The sequence below is a fragment of the Schistocerca gregaria genome, chromosome 3 (assembly GCF_023897955.1).
Source record: "Schistocerca gregaria isolate iqSchGreg1 chromosome 3, iqSchGreg1.2, whole genome shotgun sequence".
NCBI classification, from domain to species: domain Eukaryota; kingdom Metazoa; phylum Arthropoda; class Insecta; order Orthoptera; family Acrididae; genus Schistocerca; species Schistocerca gregaria.
In genome coordinates, this window is record NC_064922.1 from 845,633,019 (window position 1) to 845,649,899 (window position 16,881).

Here is a 16,881-nt window from a genome sequence, read left to right on the forward strand (position 1 = left end):
ATTTCTTAGGATTTTCTGCCAAGTCAGTACATAGAACGTTACTTTCGAATTCATTGAAAGCCTCTCGCATAGCCCTCCTCACACTACATTTCGCTTCGCGTAATTTTTGTTTGTCTGCAAGGCTTTGGCTATGTTTATGTTTGCTGTGAAGTTCCCTTTGCTTCCGCAGCAGTTTTCTAACTCGGTTGTTGTACCACGGTGGCTCTTTTCCATCTCTTACGATCTTGCTTGGCACATACTCATCTAACGCATATTGTACCATGGTTTTGAACTTTGTCCACTGATCCTCAACACTATCTGCACTTGAGACAAAACTTTTGTGTTGAGCCGTCAGGTACTCTGTAATCTGCTTTTTGTCACTTTTGCTAAACAGAAAAATCTTCCTACCTTTTTTAATATTTCTATTTACGGCTGAAATCATCGACGCAGTAACCGCTTTATGATCGCTGATTCCCTGTTCTGCATTAACTGATTCAAATAGTTCGGGTCTGTTTGTCACCAGAAGGTCTAATATATTATCGCCACGAGTCGGTTTTCTGTTTAACTGCTCAAGGTAGTTTTCAGATAAAGCACTTAAAAATATTTCACTGGATTCTTTGTCCCTGCCACCCGTTATGAACGTTTGAGTCTCCCAGTCTATATCCGGCAAATTAAAATCTCCACCCAGAACTATAACATGGTGGGGAAATCTACTCTACATTACTTATGTTTGTAATGCCACCATGTTTATGTGTCATTCATAAAACAGAAAAAGAAAATCTAAATATATAAAACAGCAATGCTTGAAAAACAGTAAAAGCAGCCATTGAGTACATGTTATGACATAATCATCTTCATAAATGGAGGTATCAATTTTGAATTACTGAGTATAAGAGAAAAGATTTTGCATGCCAATTTCAGGGAGACTAACTATGGTTTCCAAATAGAATACGCAATTATTACTTAGATATATTAAAAACTGAAATGCATGATATTGATGTTATATTTTATTGTGAGGTGTATTTCGGCTTTCTTGGATATCATCAGACAACTTAGACTGACTAGACAGTCCACACATCAGTGAGAGCCTGTAGTTGCACGATGACTATTATTTGTAAAGGTATCGAATGATTTGAAGATTATTTATTCATAAGAGGAACACAAAATTGTGATACTTCAGTGTTGTATGGTTAGAAAAGAAGAAATAGTATGTAATGATGTACTGATGATGTTTTAGACTGCAAACACATGGTCATAACTCCTTAATCACACTGTTTGACTGACCTAAACATATTGTGCTACGCAATATATACAGATATTAGTTAAAGTTTTTCATATTACATTGTATTTAAAGATTAAAAGTACATTAATATAAAAATGCAAGGGTGCATTTAACAGGAATAAGGGATGGAGGCAGAGGGGAGGAAGGTGGGAATGCAGTGTGATGGATGGGGAACAATTAAATAATTTACAACAAGCATGTCATCTTATTATGAGAACAGTGGTAACTGGCTAATGTTACTATGAATGAATGGCATTTTTATCATATTAAAAGTGGTGGTCTCTTTAAATAAAAGCAAAAATATCATTACTGGAAATTCTGCTTATCAGTAAACACCAGTCATTGGGTTTTGACTGAATCCGTAATGATCAAATGTGGTTCTGTTATTCACCCTTCCTATAACAGCAGCTCGTTAGCATTGCTCTCACCATTTTCATGAGTAAGGTCGCTTGAGTTGTAGTAAAAATTTTAACAGAATCCTAAAACTGTGGGTACTTGAAAAATTTCAGCTTTTGTTGGATTTCATATTGTAAAGGGAGATGCAGGTTACTTGATAATGGTACATGTTTGACTGGTTTGCCTTTTACAGACTTTAATTGTGAATGCTGTGGTTTTCAGGCAGTACTGTTTACAGGGGTGCTTATTCTCTTCCTTGGTACCTATGCTACATTGTATTCAGCATCAGAGGCAGCTTCGACCAAGTTGGATGTGCCACTGGAGTCAGGGAAACTTCTTCACGAAGGACAATCTGGAGTTATCAAAAATAAGCTTCATGACAAAAATAGTGAGTTTATTTCTGTGTTTTTATTATTTTGATGCTAATTTACTTGACTTATTTATATTTTTAATCTTTCCTGAAATTCACTAAGATTTTTACTAATAAGGGCTGCTGCTAACCTTGTTGTTGCTGTTGCTGCTGCTGCTGCTGTGATGTTCAGTCTAAAGACTGGTTTGATGCGGCTCTCCTTGCTACTACGTCATGTGCAGATCTCTTACCTTTGAATAACTTATGCATCTTGCATCCATTTGAACCTCTTTACTGTATTTGTTCCTTGATATCTCTGTACAGTTTGCCTTCCTGTGCTCCCCTACTACTACTCCTCCTCTCTCTCTCTCTCTCTCTCTCTCTCTCTCTCTCTCTCTCTCTCTCTCTCTCTCTCTCTCTCTCTCGCTTCCCCCCCCCCCCCCCCCCCATTATTAAATTGACAAGTTTTTGATGTCCCTGAATGTGCGCTATCAACTGATCCCTTCCTTTTGTGAAGTTTCTTCTGGAACTGGGACCTGCATGTTGTCTTTTTTGGGTACATCAGTTACGCAGTGCAGGTTGAAAGTGGTTATAGGTCTGTAGAAATAAATACTCTACTTTGTTAGAAACTTGTATTGTGATCAGAAAAATCAATTTTTCACATATCTTTTCAAGAATTAGGTTTCCTCTCCACTAGCAATTTCTAGTTGTGTGATTTTTCAGTCATAATAATGTAAGTCTTTGTTTCCAATGCAAGTGCACACACTTGTAGCTAATCAATCTTATTGATTAAAAAGTTACAACATGTCCTGTTTTAGCTGCAATGTGACTTTCGCTTTGCTGAATGAAAAAAGTCGCATGATCAGGCATTGACAATCACCCACTTTTGATAACTTAGTTGTGTCTTGAAGATGGCTTGTGCTGTTTTGTTCATCATCTTTCCTAATTTTTCTGCTATTTTTGCTTTTTTAAAATGTCTGACAATGAATCTACTGGATGTGATGAACATATATTAACAGTGACTGCTATGGAATTACTTCTTAAAACTAAGAAGAGACCAGCTCTTTACAACATACAATTAAAAGAATTTAATGATACTAATTTCAAGAATGAACAGTGGGCTGAAAGTTGTACACAAATGATTCAAAACAGAAATGAACTGACAACAAAAGATAAGAAAACTAAAGGTAAGTTTAAATAAATAAACAAATTTGTTGTTATAAAAATATTGCAACCCAAAATAAAGAAGACCTGTATAGTTACAATAATTCGTATGTTGATATTAAGAGCATTGTTATTTTATATTTGTTATCTAATGAAAGAATTCATGTCCCACTGGTTAGAGGTTGTTGTAGTGCCAAGCCGTAGGTGAAATGAAGTAATTGGCAAAATAGTCTCTCACGTCAGCACCTGAAAAGTCAGCCCGTAACCAAGACAAGATACTCCTTCCAGGAGACACTCCCATCTTTTCTTCTGACAAAGTTATGAAATACACAACTTGATTTTGCAGTGTCGTCTGCTAAGTTTGTTTGTATATCCAATGGATGGTGAAAGGTGCGCCAGTTATTGGCCAAAACGCCAAAAGTACATTCCAGCAGCCTTTGAGCATGATTTATTCTGTGGTTGCACACACATTGTTACATAAACGAGTTTCTTTTAGAGTAGATCAGCCCTTTCAACAATCTTTGATTTTTTGTTTTATGAACACAATAATGATGTTTGTGTTCTTTACTTCTCACTCGAAGCAAAAGACTGAACACACAAGAAGTTTCAACGGTTTATGTTGGGAAATTCATTTAATTTAATTTATCACTGTGGGTTTAGCTTCCAGATTTTCTGCAACAAATTTTTTGTTGCCACTACTAGAAATCGCTGGTTGAGTCCGAGCCTTAGGCTGTGTCCTACGTGAGCAACAGAAGTGAGCAACTTCTGGATACGTGACACTCCAGCGACAAGCTGCAGCATAGGGCAAAAAGCTTGGGCATCTTGCGTGTGAGTGACTGTGTCACACTAGAAGATGGCTGCTTAGAGCGAACCAGCTGCTTCTATAAATCGGCATCCCTAACCTGTAGAACACTGTGGCTGGAGAGTAAGGCTACGGAATTAGGTTTACTTTAAGAAAATAAAGTGAAAAGGAATGCTGTGCATGAAATTTACAAAGGGAAGAATCTCCATGGAGAATTTCATAAACATCATGAACTACAAAGATCGTCAGACAAATTCTTTGAACACACATGAATGGGCAGAGGATCATTCAACTATCCCATCAATAAATTAAATACGAATATTTTTTTACATGAACAAGAACTTTTAACAGCCAATAAATGCGGAGGAATGACTACTACATGACTAACTATGCTAAATACAAATATAAGTACACAGATTGTTACCAATGAACGGAAGCTAGCTGTGGTGTAGGGGTAGTATATGCAGTTCATGATAAGTGTTAGGAAAAGCTTCTGGGTTCGATTCCTGGTCATTCTTACATTTTTGCTGACTCAGTTACAATTCTGTATACTAAGTTTTTTGTATACTGTTTACACTGCATCACTAAGTATATTTTTAAGGTCTTGCCAAAGAACTTGATCTTCACACCAATCCCAGTATATCACACACATTTAATTCTTAATAAATTACAATCCACCTTGAAATTTTACAGATATTTGATGTTGTGAACGTAATTCATCAGCAGTCAGTGTTGAGGCCTAGCGTTTCAATTAATCTAAATAGTCTGTAAGTTTGGTGCACCTCATTTTTTGTTCATGATTTCGAGCATCATTCAAGGGCACGTAGAACATTTCTCCGATCTACTTATTCCTTTTGCACAAATCATTTCATAAAATATTTGACTGATTTCTTTCATTTTTTTTATTTCAAGTTTTATTCAGAAAGCATGATCTTACTGACTCCTTGTTTGCCTTCCTAACGTACTTGATTCGAAGGAAGCCTTTTTTACATTTAAATACCGCACCAATATATCTTTTTGTGTGCAAAATAGCTAGGTCCTGAACAGATGAAATTCTTGACACTTCATTTACATAGCTTGGTAGCAGCTTTTTGCAAAATATTTCAATTTTTCCTCAGCTTATTAATTAAGTTTTCATTAATTATGCTGATTACTTTCAAGCAGTTAAATATTTTCATACCAAACTAGACTGCTTGCTGGTCCCTTTGATAACCCGTTTACCTCTTTTTCTCCCTTCGTTTGACTATGAAAATTTGGACAAAACCTCATGGTTTAAGTTATAGGGAGTCTTGTTTTCACTCTGCTCTCATGTTACAAAAACGTGTCTAGTGTTAATCATATGATAAAATACTCCTTTCTGCGTGCTGTCATTACCAAAATTCGTAGTTTTGATATCTTGAACCTTTTATGAGATACGACGATTTTTATGACCCTTGATTCCCGAAGCACAGGAACGGTTCGGATGCGCTGCAAGCGACCCGTCCGCGGATATAACAAACAATATCTCAAGAATTAAGAGATATCATTCCAGTCTCAACTTTAAATACAATTTAGATATATTGGTTACATTTCATATGCAGTAATGTATGGCCTTAAATGAACTATATGGAAATTGTTATTTTACCTCTACAAATTTTTAAAAATTTCGTGCAGCCATGTACTCAATTTTGTGCAACAAAGTAACTATACCGAATAACGTAAAATAAATTCAGACCTTTATCATTTAAAGATATCAAGCTATAGGTTGCAGAAGAATCAAATTTTTTTACCGAATAGTTTACTTAAAGTTGGATGTTAAGTAATTCATAGTTGTCGTCGCTTCCGCTCCACTGCTTTGCCGAGAAGACATGTGGCTGTCGCTCTCTGTCGCACATGCTGCAGCGACAAGATTCAAACACATTTGAATTCAAATGTCGCCAGTTGCAGCGGGAGACAGGCAGTGACACAGATGTTGCTCAAGTAGGACACTTCTGTAACTACATCTGCGGTTGTGTTTTGTCGCCTGAAGCTGTCGCGCGCTGTCACTCGCTTCTGTCGCTCATGTAGGACTGTCGCTCACGTAGGACACATCCTTAATGTTGTGTAACTATGTACACTCCACTGCCAGGTCAAAGATTGATTCTGCTGACAAGCCCGTAGGCCTCAATTGCATTTGGATAGAGGCAGACAGGTCATACTCAGGTGGTGGGGCAGTTGGACCGAAGCCTGCAGATTTATAAGCCTCAGTTGAGTGCCCTTGGGCACACTTCTGACATGGCTATACTGGCTAATGAGTTAACGTTGCAAACAATCCTGTTGGCAGAACATCGGCAACTGAGCATTATAGCAGAACATCCGCAACTGAGCATTATAGCAGGGGTTGAAAATACGACTTCAGATGTAAATTACTTTATTTTCACGCGACCGGTTTCGGACTGTTACAAGCCCATCCTCAGGTGTTGTAGCTGTGCTGTGGTACCCGAGTGCCACGTGTACAAGGTGTGGTGTGCTGCTTATGAGCACAGAACATAGGGTAAATATACAATCATAAAAAAAATTATTGATATTTACAACTGACGTTGCTGCAAGATCCTGAATACTCACCAGTATTGGGTTGTGACGATGGGGCCCCCCTGCAGCTTTTTTCCCTGACCAAGAAACATTGCCCGTAACAAAATGTTGATATAGATATGGATGTCATATCAATAACTTTTTTGTGTAGCTTAGGAAAGTCTTGTAAGTGTACATCACAATACCATTGTAACATATTTGTGCTGCCGTAATACCTGTCCATAAGCAGAATGACATGTACATCTGTCACTTCCTAATTGCGTTTCCAAGTACTGCATACAGCATCTGGTTAACTGAAAATATAGTGCTCAATAATTTCATTTTGTTTTCTAGACCACAGTTCCTGAGCTGTCTCAGACTCTGACAAAGTTGCTATGTTTTGTTGAAAACTGACACAGAATGTCTAGAGATGAAGGTCGTTCGGGAAAGGATTTGTTTCCTGTGCCAAGCTGCCTTTCAGATAGAAGTAATTTCATCTTGAATGCATCAATGTTGTTGCTTACGTCAGTAATCAGTAGCTTTTCCCCATGATCTGTCATTTTTAAATTATTGTCAAATTGTGTGTCTGTGGAGTATTGTGTGACTGGAATCATGATTTCCCATCAGAAAGGACACCATTCATAGTAGTTGATGGGAAGTTATCAAGTAAAACAGAGGTGATATCTGGCATGCTTTAAGAAAGCTTTAAGGCTGTCTGCTGTTTCTAATTTTTATAAATGATTTGAAAGACATTGTAAAAAGCCTTCTTAGATTGTTTTCAGATGTTGCTGTCCATTACTGTGTAGCAAACACATCAGAAGATCAGTACGAATTACAAAATGATGTAGACTAGATATCTGCATGGTGTGAAAACTGGCAATTGATACTAACCAATAAAAAGTGTGAAGTCCTTCATATGAGTACTAAAAAGAATCTATTAAATTTTGGTTACACAATAAATAATACAAATTTAAAGGTTGTCAATTCAACAAAATACCTAGGGATTATAATTATGAATAATTCAGATGCAACCATCAAATAGAAAATGTTGTGGGGAAAAGAGAACCAAAGACTTTTTTTTATTGGCAGTACACTTAGAAGTTGCAACAGATTTACTAAAGAGACTGCTTGCCCTTCCTCTGCTAGCGTATTGCTGCATGGTATGGGATCCTTGCTGTATACAACTGACCAAGAACACTGGAAAAGTTCAAAGAAGGGCAGCCCGTTTTCTATTACTCTGAAGTAGGGAAGAGAATGTCACAGATGTGATATGCTAGTTGAGGTGACAATTATTAAAACAAAGGCATTTTTCACTACAATGAGATCTTTTCACAAAATGAAAATCACCCACTTTACCTTGAGAATTAGATGAAAATCGAGTGCTGATATTTTTATTTTATGTTATATTTTTTTCACAATTTGTGGTAAATATTTGAAGCTGTAATAGAAGATAATTTTACTTTCACTGTGTAAAGAAGTCGTACTACTTTTTGAGCTTTCATCACACCCAATCTTTCTCTTTTGACTGTGAAGTATATGTGTCACATGAGTAGTAAGTCTGATCGGGAGGATGGCATGTGAATAGAATAACAAGATTTCCAGTATGAAGAAATAGCAATCCAGTTGCATTAAAAAAACTGTTTTTAATGTTTCTTCACATTAGCATCTTTCAAAAACAGCTACTGAAAAGATGGACACAAATCTAAATGACAAGACTGGTCTTTACGGTGGGTGAAGATGAGTGAGGCAAAATTCTGACCTAATCGGCGCTCAGCACTACCAACAGAAACTGCAACATTAGCTTAAGTACACAATTTTGACGCTACAACAGCTAGGTCACTGGCATTGGCAGAAATGTAAAAACAAGGAAGTCCACGTGAAGTGTTCTGGACAATTTCAATATGTGACAAAACCTAACGACAGACCCATCTTTTACTGTGCCACGTACATGGAGTTTCCATTGTTAGCCAAGTGGTTATTGCCAAGTGTGGACATGCATTGTTTTCGTTTCAGTTTTTGCTCTGAGAGGGAGACACAGGCTGCTAGCTTGTTGATGTACAGAATATCTAATTATAAATCAGTAATTAAATATACAGCTTTAAAAACCGTAGTATATTTAAATGTGCAGGTGATATTTCTGTAGGCAGTTAGGTTGATATTTTTTCCTTCAGTATATCAATGTATTGATACCTTTTTAGATACATCGGTTGACAATAATAATATTTTTTTACATATTGATATATCGGATTCCTGATATTTTAAAAAATACCAACAGTCCTACAGTGTGAATGGGAAAAGATTTTGTTGTAGGGAGAAATGCCCATTGTAATAAAATAAGAGAAATTGGAATTTGCACAGAAAGATTCAGATGTTTATTTTCTCTGCATATTGTTTGAGAGTGGAATGGTCGAGAAATAGTCTGAAAGTGGTTCTGTAAACCTTCTGCCAACCACATTGCGGAACAATGATAAAGATGTAGGTTTAAGATGTGCCATTATCAGTGAGAAAGGCTGTGTGCATGCTACAGAATGAGGTTTTAATGCAGTAAAATAATGCTTCTTTTCAGGTAGCCGACAACTTGCATATGCCCCAATGAGCGATCTGATGGTCCTCAATGTATTTCTCCAAAATACCATTTCTTGCAGGAACACTAGTTCAGCAAGGAATGCAGGAGAGGTTCTGTGAAGTTTAGAAAGTAGCAGAGATGTACTGATGGAAGTGAAATTGTGAGGACAGTTAGTGAGTTGTGCCTGGATAGATGTGTCATCAGCGCATAGCCCTCGGGGACGTTTCAGTCTAAAACCTTATGGTTTTGTTAGTGTCTCGGTTTTGTTAGTGTCTCTCATGCTTGTTTACTTTCAGTGCAGTATGATTAGATTGCTTATGCCATATAGTTTACACCTGAAGAGTTTCAGTGTGATGTGGTTGTTGGTTTCAGATTAATAAACATCTCACCTGTTTTGCAGGCATTCAGCATTTCTTGATCTATGCTGCTTTGCTACAATACTTCTCTGAAGTTGTTCCTATGTGCGGTGGGCAGCACAGAAATCTATCCTGTGCACTTAATGATCGTGACTAATAATGGGTGTCATAATTTGGTTTAATGTCTGTAAAAAATGAAACTCCAAAATAAAACAGCAATTAAAGTAATTTCGGGAAATACATAAACTTACCAGCAGAGAGTATGCAAGCAGCAAAGTGTGGAACTATGATGTCTGTAATATAAGTCTTTTTCATGTTTTGTAAAATATAATGTAATAAGCTATAGTTTACATCACCAGTAACTCATAAAGTTGCACTGTGCAACAGCACAAATTGATTGTACTTGAAAATGTCATACTGTCAACATTACAATTAATTATAATAAAATGTAGACAACCTTAAGCAGATGTTACTAAGTTAAAATTAAACTATGGAGCAAGTGTTCCTTCATATGGAAGAAGAAAAGGAAATTTTCTTGAAATGGCATGTTGGTTTAAGCTAGGAAGTCATCCAGAGAGGGAAGTTGAGAGAGAAAGAGTGGGACCAGTGAATGAGGATGGAAGGGAAATCCCCCCTCCCCCCTTTTACCCATTAGTCTGCTGTATCTCCTGTGTCAAGTATAATTAATGTCTTCCTCACTTAATCCCTGAACAGTCCTGGTCCTTTCATATTTTCTTATCTTCTGCAAGCATTTGGTGCCATTCTGCTGTGTATGTCCTTATAGAAGTGTAATGCATCTTTTAGCATCCCTTAGGTGTGGGAACAGAAGAACTACAACATGGAATGCAGCATTCTTGGCCGAATGTGTGAACTTAAGGCATAGGGGGACCAGAGGCTTGTGGATTAGGAAAATTAAGTTAGTGATCAGATTCAAGCACAGTGCAGACACACAAGATTGTATATTGTGGTTAACAATCAGATTTATTGGAATCAAATGCTTGCATAAAATAATTCACTGACTTAACTAATTTTGATGCATCAGTAATTTTCAATAACACTGAAAAAATTAAGAAAAAATTGTTTCAATATTTGGTGTAAAAACAAGGTACACTGATTAAAGTACACAGACATGTTTCTAGACTGTGAATAAGGACTAGTACAAGACTATATAAAAATTGATTACTAAACTGTGTATTATTAATTTCAATGTTCAATCATTTTGAAAACTATTGAAAAGAAGATGTGATCAGATGAGATAATCAGGAGGCATGGAAAGGAAATCCTGTAGCAGATACAAAATACTAAGCTACATAATTAGCAACATAAAACACCCCAAAACACCCAAATTTTTTGATAGGAAATCCATTTTACAAAAGAAGAAATCTCACATGAGTAAAAGATTACTGTAGTTTAGCAAATTATTTATCAGCATAATTACAGTGTATGTTTTATTGTAATACATGTTTTCTTAGTGACTGATGTGTTTCAACATGTCTAGCCTCTGAAATATTTTATACAAATATTAGACTGCAATAAAATGACTGATGGTGCCCAAGTTAGGAGGCACAATGGTTAAGACGTAGGACTCTTGTCGGGATGAGTGTTTCAAAGGCTTGTCCAGCCATCCAGATATTGGTTCTCCATGGTTTCTATAAACTGAATATAGCGAATGCCAGGATGGTTCCTGTGAAAGATACACTACTGGTTGCCCTCATCATCATTCCCCAGTCTAATGTTTTGCCCAGTCTGTAATGACATCCTCATTGATGGGACACCAATATTCCATTCTCATTGTAACTGACAATATACTAATAGGTAATAGAAGAGGAAAGGGGGAGGGGGCGATGGAGGCAGATATTGGCAGATTGCATTTAATTGTAAACTGTACTTATGTCTCTAATGCACAAGAGTTCTGCACAAATTTTGTGTTTCTGGCATCTTTCTCCAACATTTTACACATTATCCCTCTCATCTCGCCTCATAGCTCTAGAGGAAGAAATGTTCTATAATGTAAGCTTGAAATTTTGTACATTTCAGTGTCATATTGTCTGCTCTACTCCAGAAAATTGTTTCATTAATTTGCGAGCCAGGTCATGTTTGGAAAGAATACAAAAAATAATGAAGTATGTGTTATACATTTCACAGATTTGGAAATAATGTGCAAAATAATTGATGATGTGTGATGCATTTCAATTCAAGGGCCTGTAATGTGTATATAAAAGAGGGGCCCTTGGTCACTAGCAAAGACAGAAACAGAAAAACAGACAGACAGACAGGTAGGTAGGCAGCCAGTTAAAGTCAACAGATGGGGATGTTCTGGTAGGTCCCACAAGCCCCCTTGTACTTAAGGGACAGGCTGGATGGTCACCCTTGATGTGTTTTTGTCCCCCCCCCCCAGTCAGTTTAATAGTACATTCGAAGAGCCCGTGCAATAACTCTTTGTGGTCTATATTACCTATACCAAAATTCTGTGTCTGCAATGTAGAATTGCTACTTATAGTAAAAAAAGACATTTCAAGTTGCAGACAGGCACAATTATAGGACAGATTGGATCAGAAATCGTAATACTTAGTCACAAACTTTCCTTCCAAGCGTACTCTAATAGCCAGTAAATAAGACAAGATCATAGCATTATGTGTGACCATCAGTCGTTAACACTGTCTTCTGACATTGCATTGAGAGAGAGAGAGAGAGAGAGAGAGAGAGAGAGAGAGAGAGAGCATAAATTTCAATGCTGAGCTTGGTAACTAAGAAACAAAACTAACTGGTACTTGCAATTAAATTTTATTATTTCCTAAAGCTTTGCAATGTATGAAATCCATCACCACAGAGTTAACTTCCAGTGGAGCACTAACAAATTGATCAATATTTAATATAGATTCCTGTATAGTGTTAACAAAATTGTGTACTATTGGCTGTTACATATTTGTTATTTTCAATGACTCTGACCAGTTGCAGGTGAGGTGGCAGACACACTGGCAAAGGCACAGGCTGCTGTGGATCCGGCAGCAGCTGTCAACAATAAGAAACCTCCCGAGGAGCTGGTGGTGCCAGATGCGAAGCAACCGGCTGTCGAGGCGGGACCTCCGGCACCCGAAGTGCGCCGGGAGCCGCCAGTGCCCGCAGCCCGCCAGGAGCCTCCTGTGCCCGTCGAGCCACCTGCTGCACCGGCAGAGGTCCCAGTTGCCGCACCTCTGAAGGCAGTGACAGCTGGAGCACCAAAAGAGGAAGCTGCGCCAGTGGCAGCTGTCCACATGGATGTGGCACCAGCAGCAGCAGTTGAGGAACCACCAAAGGTATTGCGTGCTGGCGGATAAGCCAAATGCCTTAAATTTACACTGAGTGAGGTTATGCGGTGGTAAAACACTGAGTTTACATTTCAGAAAACAAAATTTTAAATGTGATTCTTCAGTTTCTCCCAGCATATTTGCTGATCGAACAGTCCACTAGTGTACTGGCAATTCACAGGGTCTGACAGGCACAATATTTTGGGGATCAGACTGTCGCCATTGCGCCATTGTCAGGTGCACTGACAAACTGAGCTGCTTGAGCTCCTGAGGGCACCGGCCGACTTACCCCCCCCCCCCCCCCCCCCTCCCCTCGCCCTCTCGCGAGCTGTTCTCTCTGCAGTCCGTGCCCACAGTTGTGCATCGGCAGTCGCAGACACAGTAGTGTCTGTGGTAGCTTTGATGCAGGTGCTTTGTCTGCTGTAGTCGCCAGATCATTTTGTTTGTCGACAGTCTTCTTAATTAAACTCATTGCTGGATCCCAAGCCTTGCTAAGATTATAGCCACAATTCCAGTTGATGAGATCAACCCTGGTGGGAATTTCCGTGGCCTCTCTAATGTCGTTGTCCCAGTATTTGGAAGTCTGGGCAGGAGATACATAAGTCATGTGTGCCTCTGGTGTTCTCAACAAAGATCTTCGATGGTGTGCACTTTTTCTCCAATATGTCTTTTCACATTGACGAATAACCTGATATATAGGTCTGCCTTGTGCAAACCAAGGTCATCTTTGATGCCGCCCAATAATACTTTTGTTTTATTGGGCAGGCAAAAGACATTAGTTATCCAGGAAGGTTTTCCATGGTTTCCCTAAATTTCTAGTGCCAAGTTGGTTCCTGTGAGAAGGACATGGCCAATTTTCATTATTCCTTATTAGTATGTGTGTTTGTTTGCAGTTAGCACTTAAATGCCTGGCAGAGGATGTACAAAGCCATTTTTAAACTGTATCTTTACCGTTCCACTTTTGAATAATGCGTAGGTATAAGAAAAACTCAAATCATTCTGTGTGAATACTGATCTGTCTTATTTTATCATGATGATCATTTCCCCATCTGTAAATGGAAGGAAACAAAGTATTTTGATACTTGGATGGGAAAAGTGTGGCTTGAAATTTTATGCAATTGTTTCACCAAAGTGAAAACTAGCTGTCTTTGATAACCTTTTTGGTGTGGCTATTCAGTATATTTAATGTATGCCGTATCTAATGTTCCTGGTACCTACCACAGTTATTGCATGTACTTCTCAACACTTTCTGCTGAAACTGCCATGTTACTTTATTCTTGCCACTTACTGTGTGACATCTGTTTCTTGTTCTGGGACATGTTGCTGTTCTCAAACGACTTTCATGTGTGTCTTTGACTGATAAGCAGGTTTTCTACAATACATAATATATGACTTTTGGTACAAAATATTTTTATTCTGCATTGCATCCTGTTCTGATGCATGATAAATCACAAAATACCCAGAATCGTCATCATCATTGCACTGCTAGAAAGCCATACAAGATGCTACACTGGACTTGTACATGTATTAAAGACCGAACTGTCTGAAGTTAAACATTTCAGTTATTTGATCCAACTCTGAAGTAGGCCATCCTACAAGTCTGTTGTGTCTGATGCTTACGGTGGGGTCCCAGCACAATTGACTCAAAGATCAGTACTGCTATAATTTTGAATTGCTAATTGTTATATCTTTGTAAACTTTTGTGACTAATCTTTTTTAAAATGTGATATCCACTTATTACTGCAAAGTGGTTTTATTACAGACTAGCTGTTACACGCAGCTGTGCTTGCATTCAGTAGTTTTGTTGTGATGAGTGATGGTGATGAAGTAAACATTGGATTTGCACTCGGTGACTTTAGTGGAAGTGTTTATCTTCATCCCACTCATGCATAACCTACCCCATTTAAAGATGTTAATAATACTTTTAAAAAAGACAGGAAGGTTGTTATAGAAATGGAAAAATTTGAAAAAAAAGTAGAAGTTGTTATAGAAACAACTCAGTGCAGACCAACTAGTCAGTTTAACAGATTTTCGTAAGACTCTATGAAAAACATCTATTCTTACTCATACTTTTTTAAAAATCAGTAAAAACATTCATTACAAAAATAATCATGAAAATAACTAAATAAATAAAGAATCAAGTTGGACACTAAAATAAAATGTTGACTTTCTAAAATTATTAAATTGCAGTAAACTGAAGAAGGAAGAAAATAAATAACCTGTGGTTTGGTGATGTGCTTACTTTACAACACATTGCTCAAAAGAATTAGGGGAACATGTCTTTGGGCATCTGCCATACTCCATTGAGCAGTTAATTTTTCGTTTGTCTTTTTTTTTTACAATAATCACAGTACCAAAAACCATGGAATAATACACAGACACCTCTTGTCCTTTTAATACAACTTTCAAGGTGCGACTGGCAAACACTTGTGGGTGCTGCTCGTCTGACGCAGCTCCTGCCTTCCCGCGATAAACGGTAATCCTGCACACACAGACATGTTTTGTGCAGTAAATAGGCTCTCTCTCTCTTCACTTATCTTTAAAGTATTGCGTGTTTGAGGCGGCAGGAGGTCAAGTGGTCCCAGAATTTACGTGTAAATTCTGTATTTGGGTAAGCATAGCTTGTGATATGCACACCATTCCATCTGCAACCTACCCTGAACCCAACTATCCCAACACATGATGCGTCATGTGCAACACTATAGTAGAGTGGTGCACGCAGATAGAAAGGTCACACCATCTCAACATGCTTATCATGTTGTTGTTGTTGTTGTTGTTGTTGTTGTTGTTGTCTAGAGTCCTGAGACTGGTTTGATGCAGCTCTCCATGCTACTCTATCCTGTGCAAGCTTCATCATCTCCCAGTACCTACTGCAACCTACATCCTTCTGAATCTGCTTAGTGTACTCATCTCTCGGTCTCCCTCTACGATTTTTACCCTCCACGCTGCCCTCCAATGCTAAATTTGTGATCCCTTGATGCCTCAAAACATGTCCTACCTACCGATCCCTTCTTCTAGTCAAGTTGTGCCACTAACTTCCCTTCTCCCCAATCCTATTCAATACCTCCTCATTAGTTACGTGATCTATCCACCTTATCTTCAGCATTCTTCTGTAGCACCACATTTCGAAAGCTTCTATTCTCTTCTTGTCCGAACTAGTTATTGTCCATGTTTCACTTCCATACATGGCTACACTCCAAACAAATACTTTCAGAAACGACTTCCCGATACATAAATCTATATTCGATGTTAACAAATTTCTCTTCTTCAGAAACGCTTTCCTTGCCATTGCCAGTCTACATTTTATATTTTCTCTACTTCGACCATCGTCAGTTATTTTACTTCCTAAATAGCAAAACTCCTTTACTGCTTTAAGTGTCTCATTTCCTAATCTAATTCCCTCAGCATCACCTGATTTAATTTGACTACATTCCATTATCCTCGTTTTGCTTTTGTTGATGTTCATCTTATATCCTCCTCTCAAGACACTGTCCATTCTGTTCATCTGCTCTTCAAAGTCCTTTGCCGTCTCTGACAGAATTACAATGTCATCGGCGAACCTCAAAGTTTTTACTTCTTCTCCCTTGATTTTAATAGCTACTCCCTTGATTTTAATAGCTACCCCGAATTTTTCTTTTGTTTCCTTTACTGCTTGCTCAATATACAGATTGAATAACATCGGGGAGAGGCTACAACCCTGTCTTACTCCCTTCCCAACAACTGCTTCCCTTTCATGTCCCTCGACTCGTATAACTGCCATCTGGTTTCTGTACAAATTGTAAATAGCCTTTCGCTCCCTGTATTTTACCCCTGCCACCTTCAGAATGTGAAAGAGAGTATTCCAGTCAACATTGTCAAAAGCTTTCTCTAAGTCTACTAATAACATGTAATGAGCTGAGCTGCTCATTGTTGAGCTTTTTGAATGTCCTCTGTCAGTACTACCTGGTAATGAACTTGTACTACACAGCAACAGTCATAGAAGAGGGCAAACAAGCATAGTGTTAGCAAGAAGTTGTTTAGCTCAGAAAAGCACAAGTGCTCTTAAATTATTTACATTCTGTCTGGGGATTACAGTTAGGTACAATTCGTAATGGAACCGGTCATATAGAAAATGCTGTGCTGAAGTTGAACTGAATACAGTGTTATATTGGCAGAACATGGAGCAGTGTCT

The 16,881-nt window shown here is 38.1% G+C and overlaps 1 protein-coding gene across 1 annotated transcript in view; it reads left to right on the forward strand.

Annotated features, from left to right (window-relative positions):
- LOC126354748 (putative sodium-coupled neutral amino acid transporter 10) overlaps positions 1-16,881 on the forward strand; it is a 96,297-nt gene that overhangs the window by 48,609 nt on the left and 30,807 nt on the right. The window contains exons 9-10 of the mRNA XM_050004626.1: positions 1,880-2,045; positions 12,376-12,719. Coding sequence (XP_049860583.1) covers positions 1,880-2,045; positions 12,376-12,719 — 510 coding nt within the window. The remainder of the gene's footprint in view (positions 1-1,879; positions 2,046-12,375; positions 12,720-16,881) is intronic.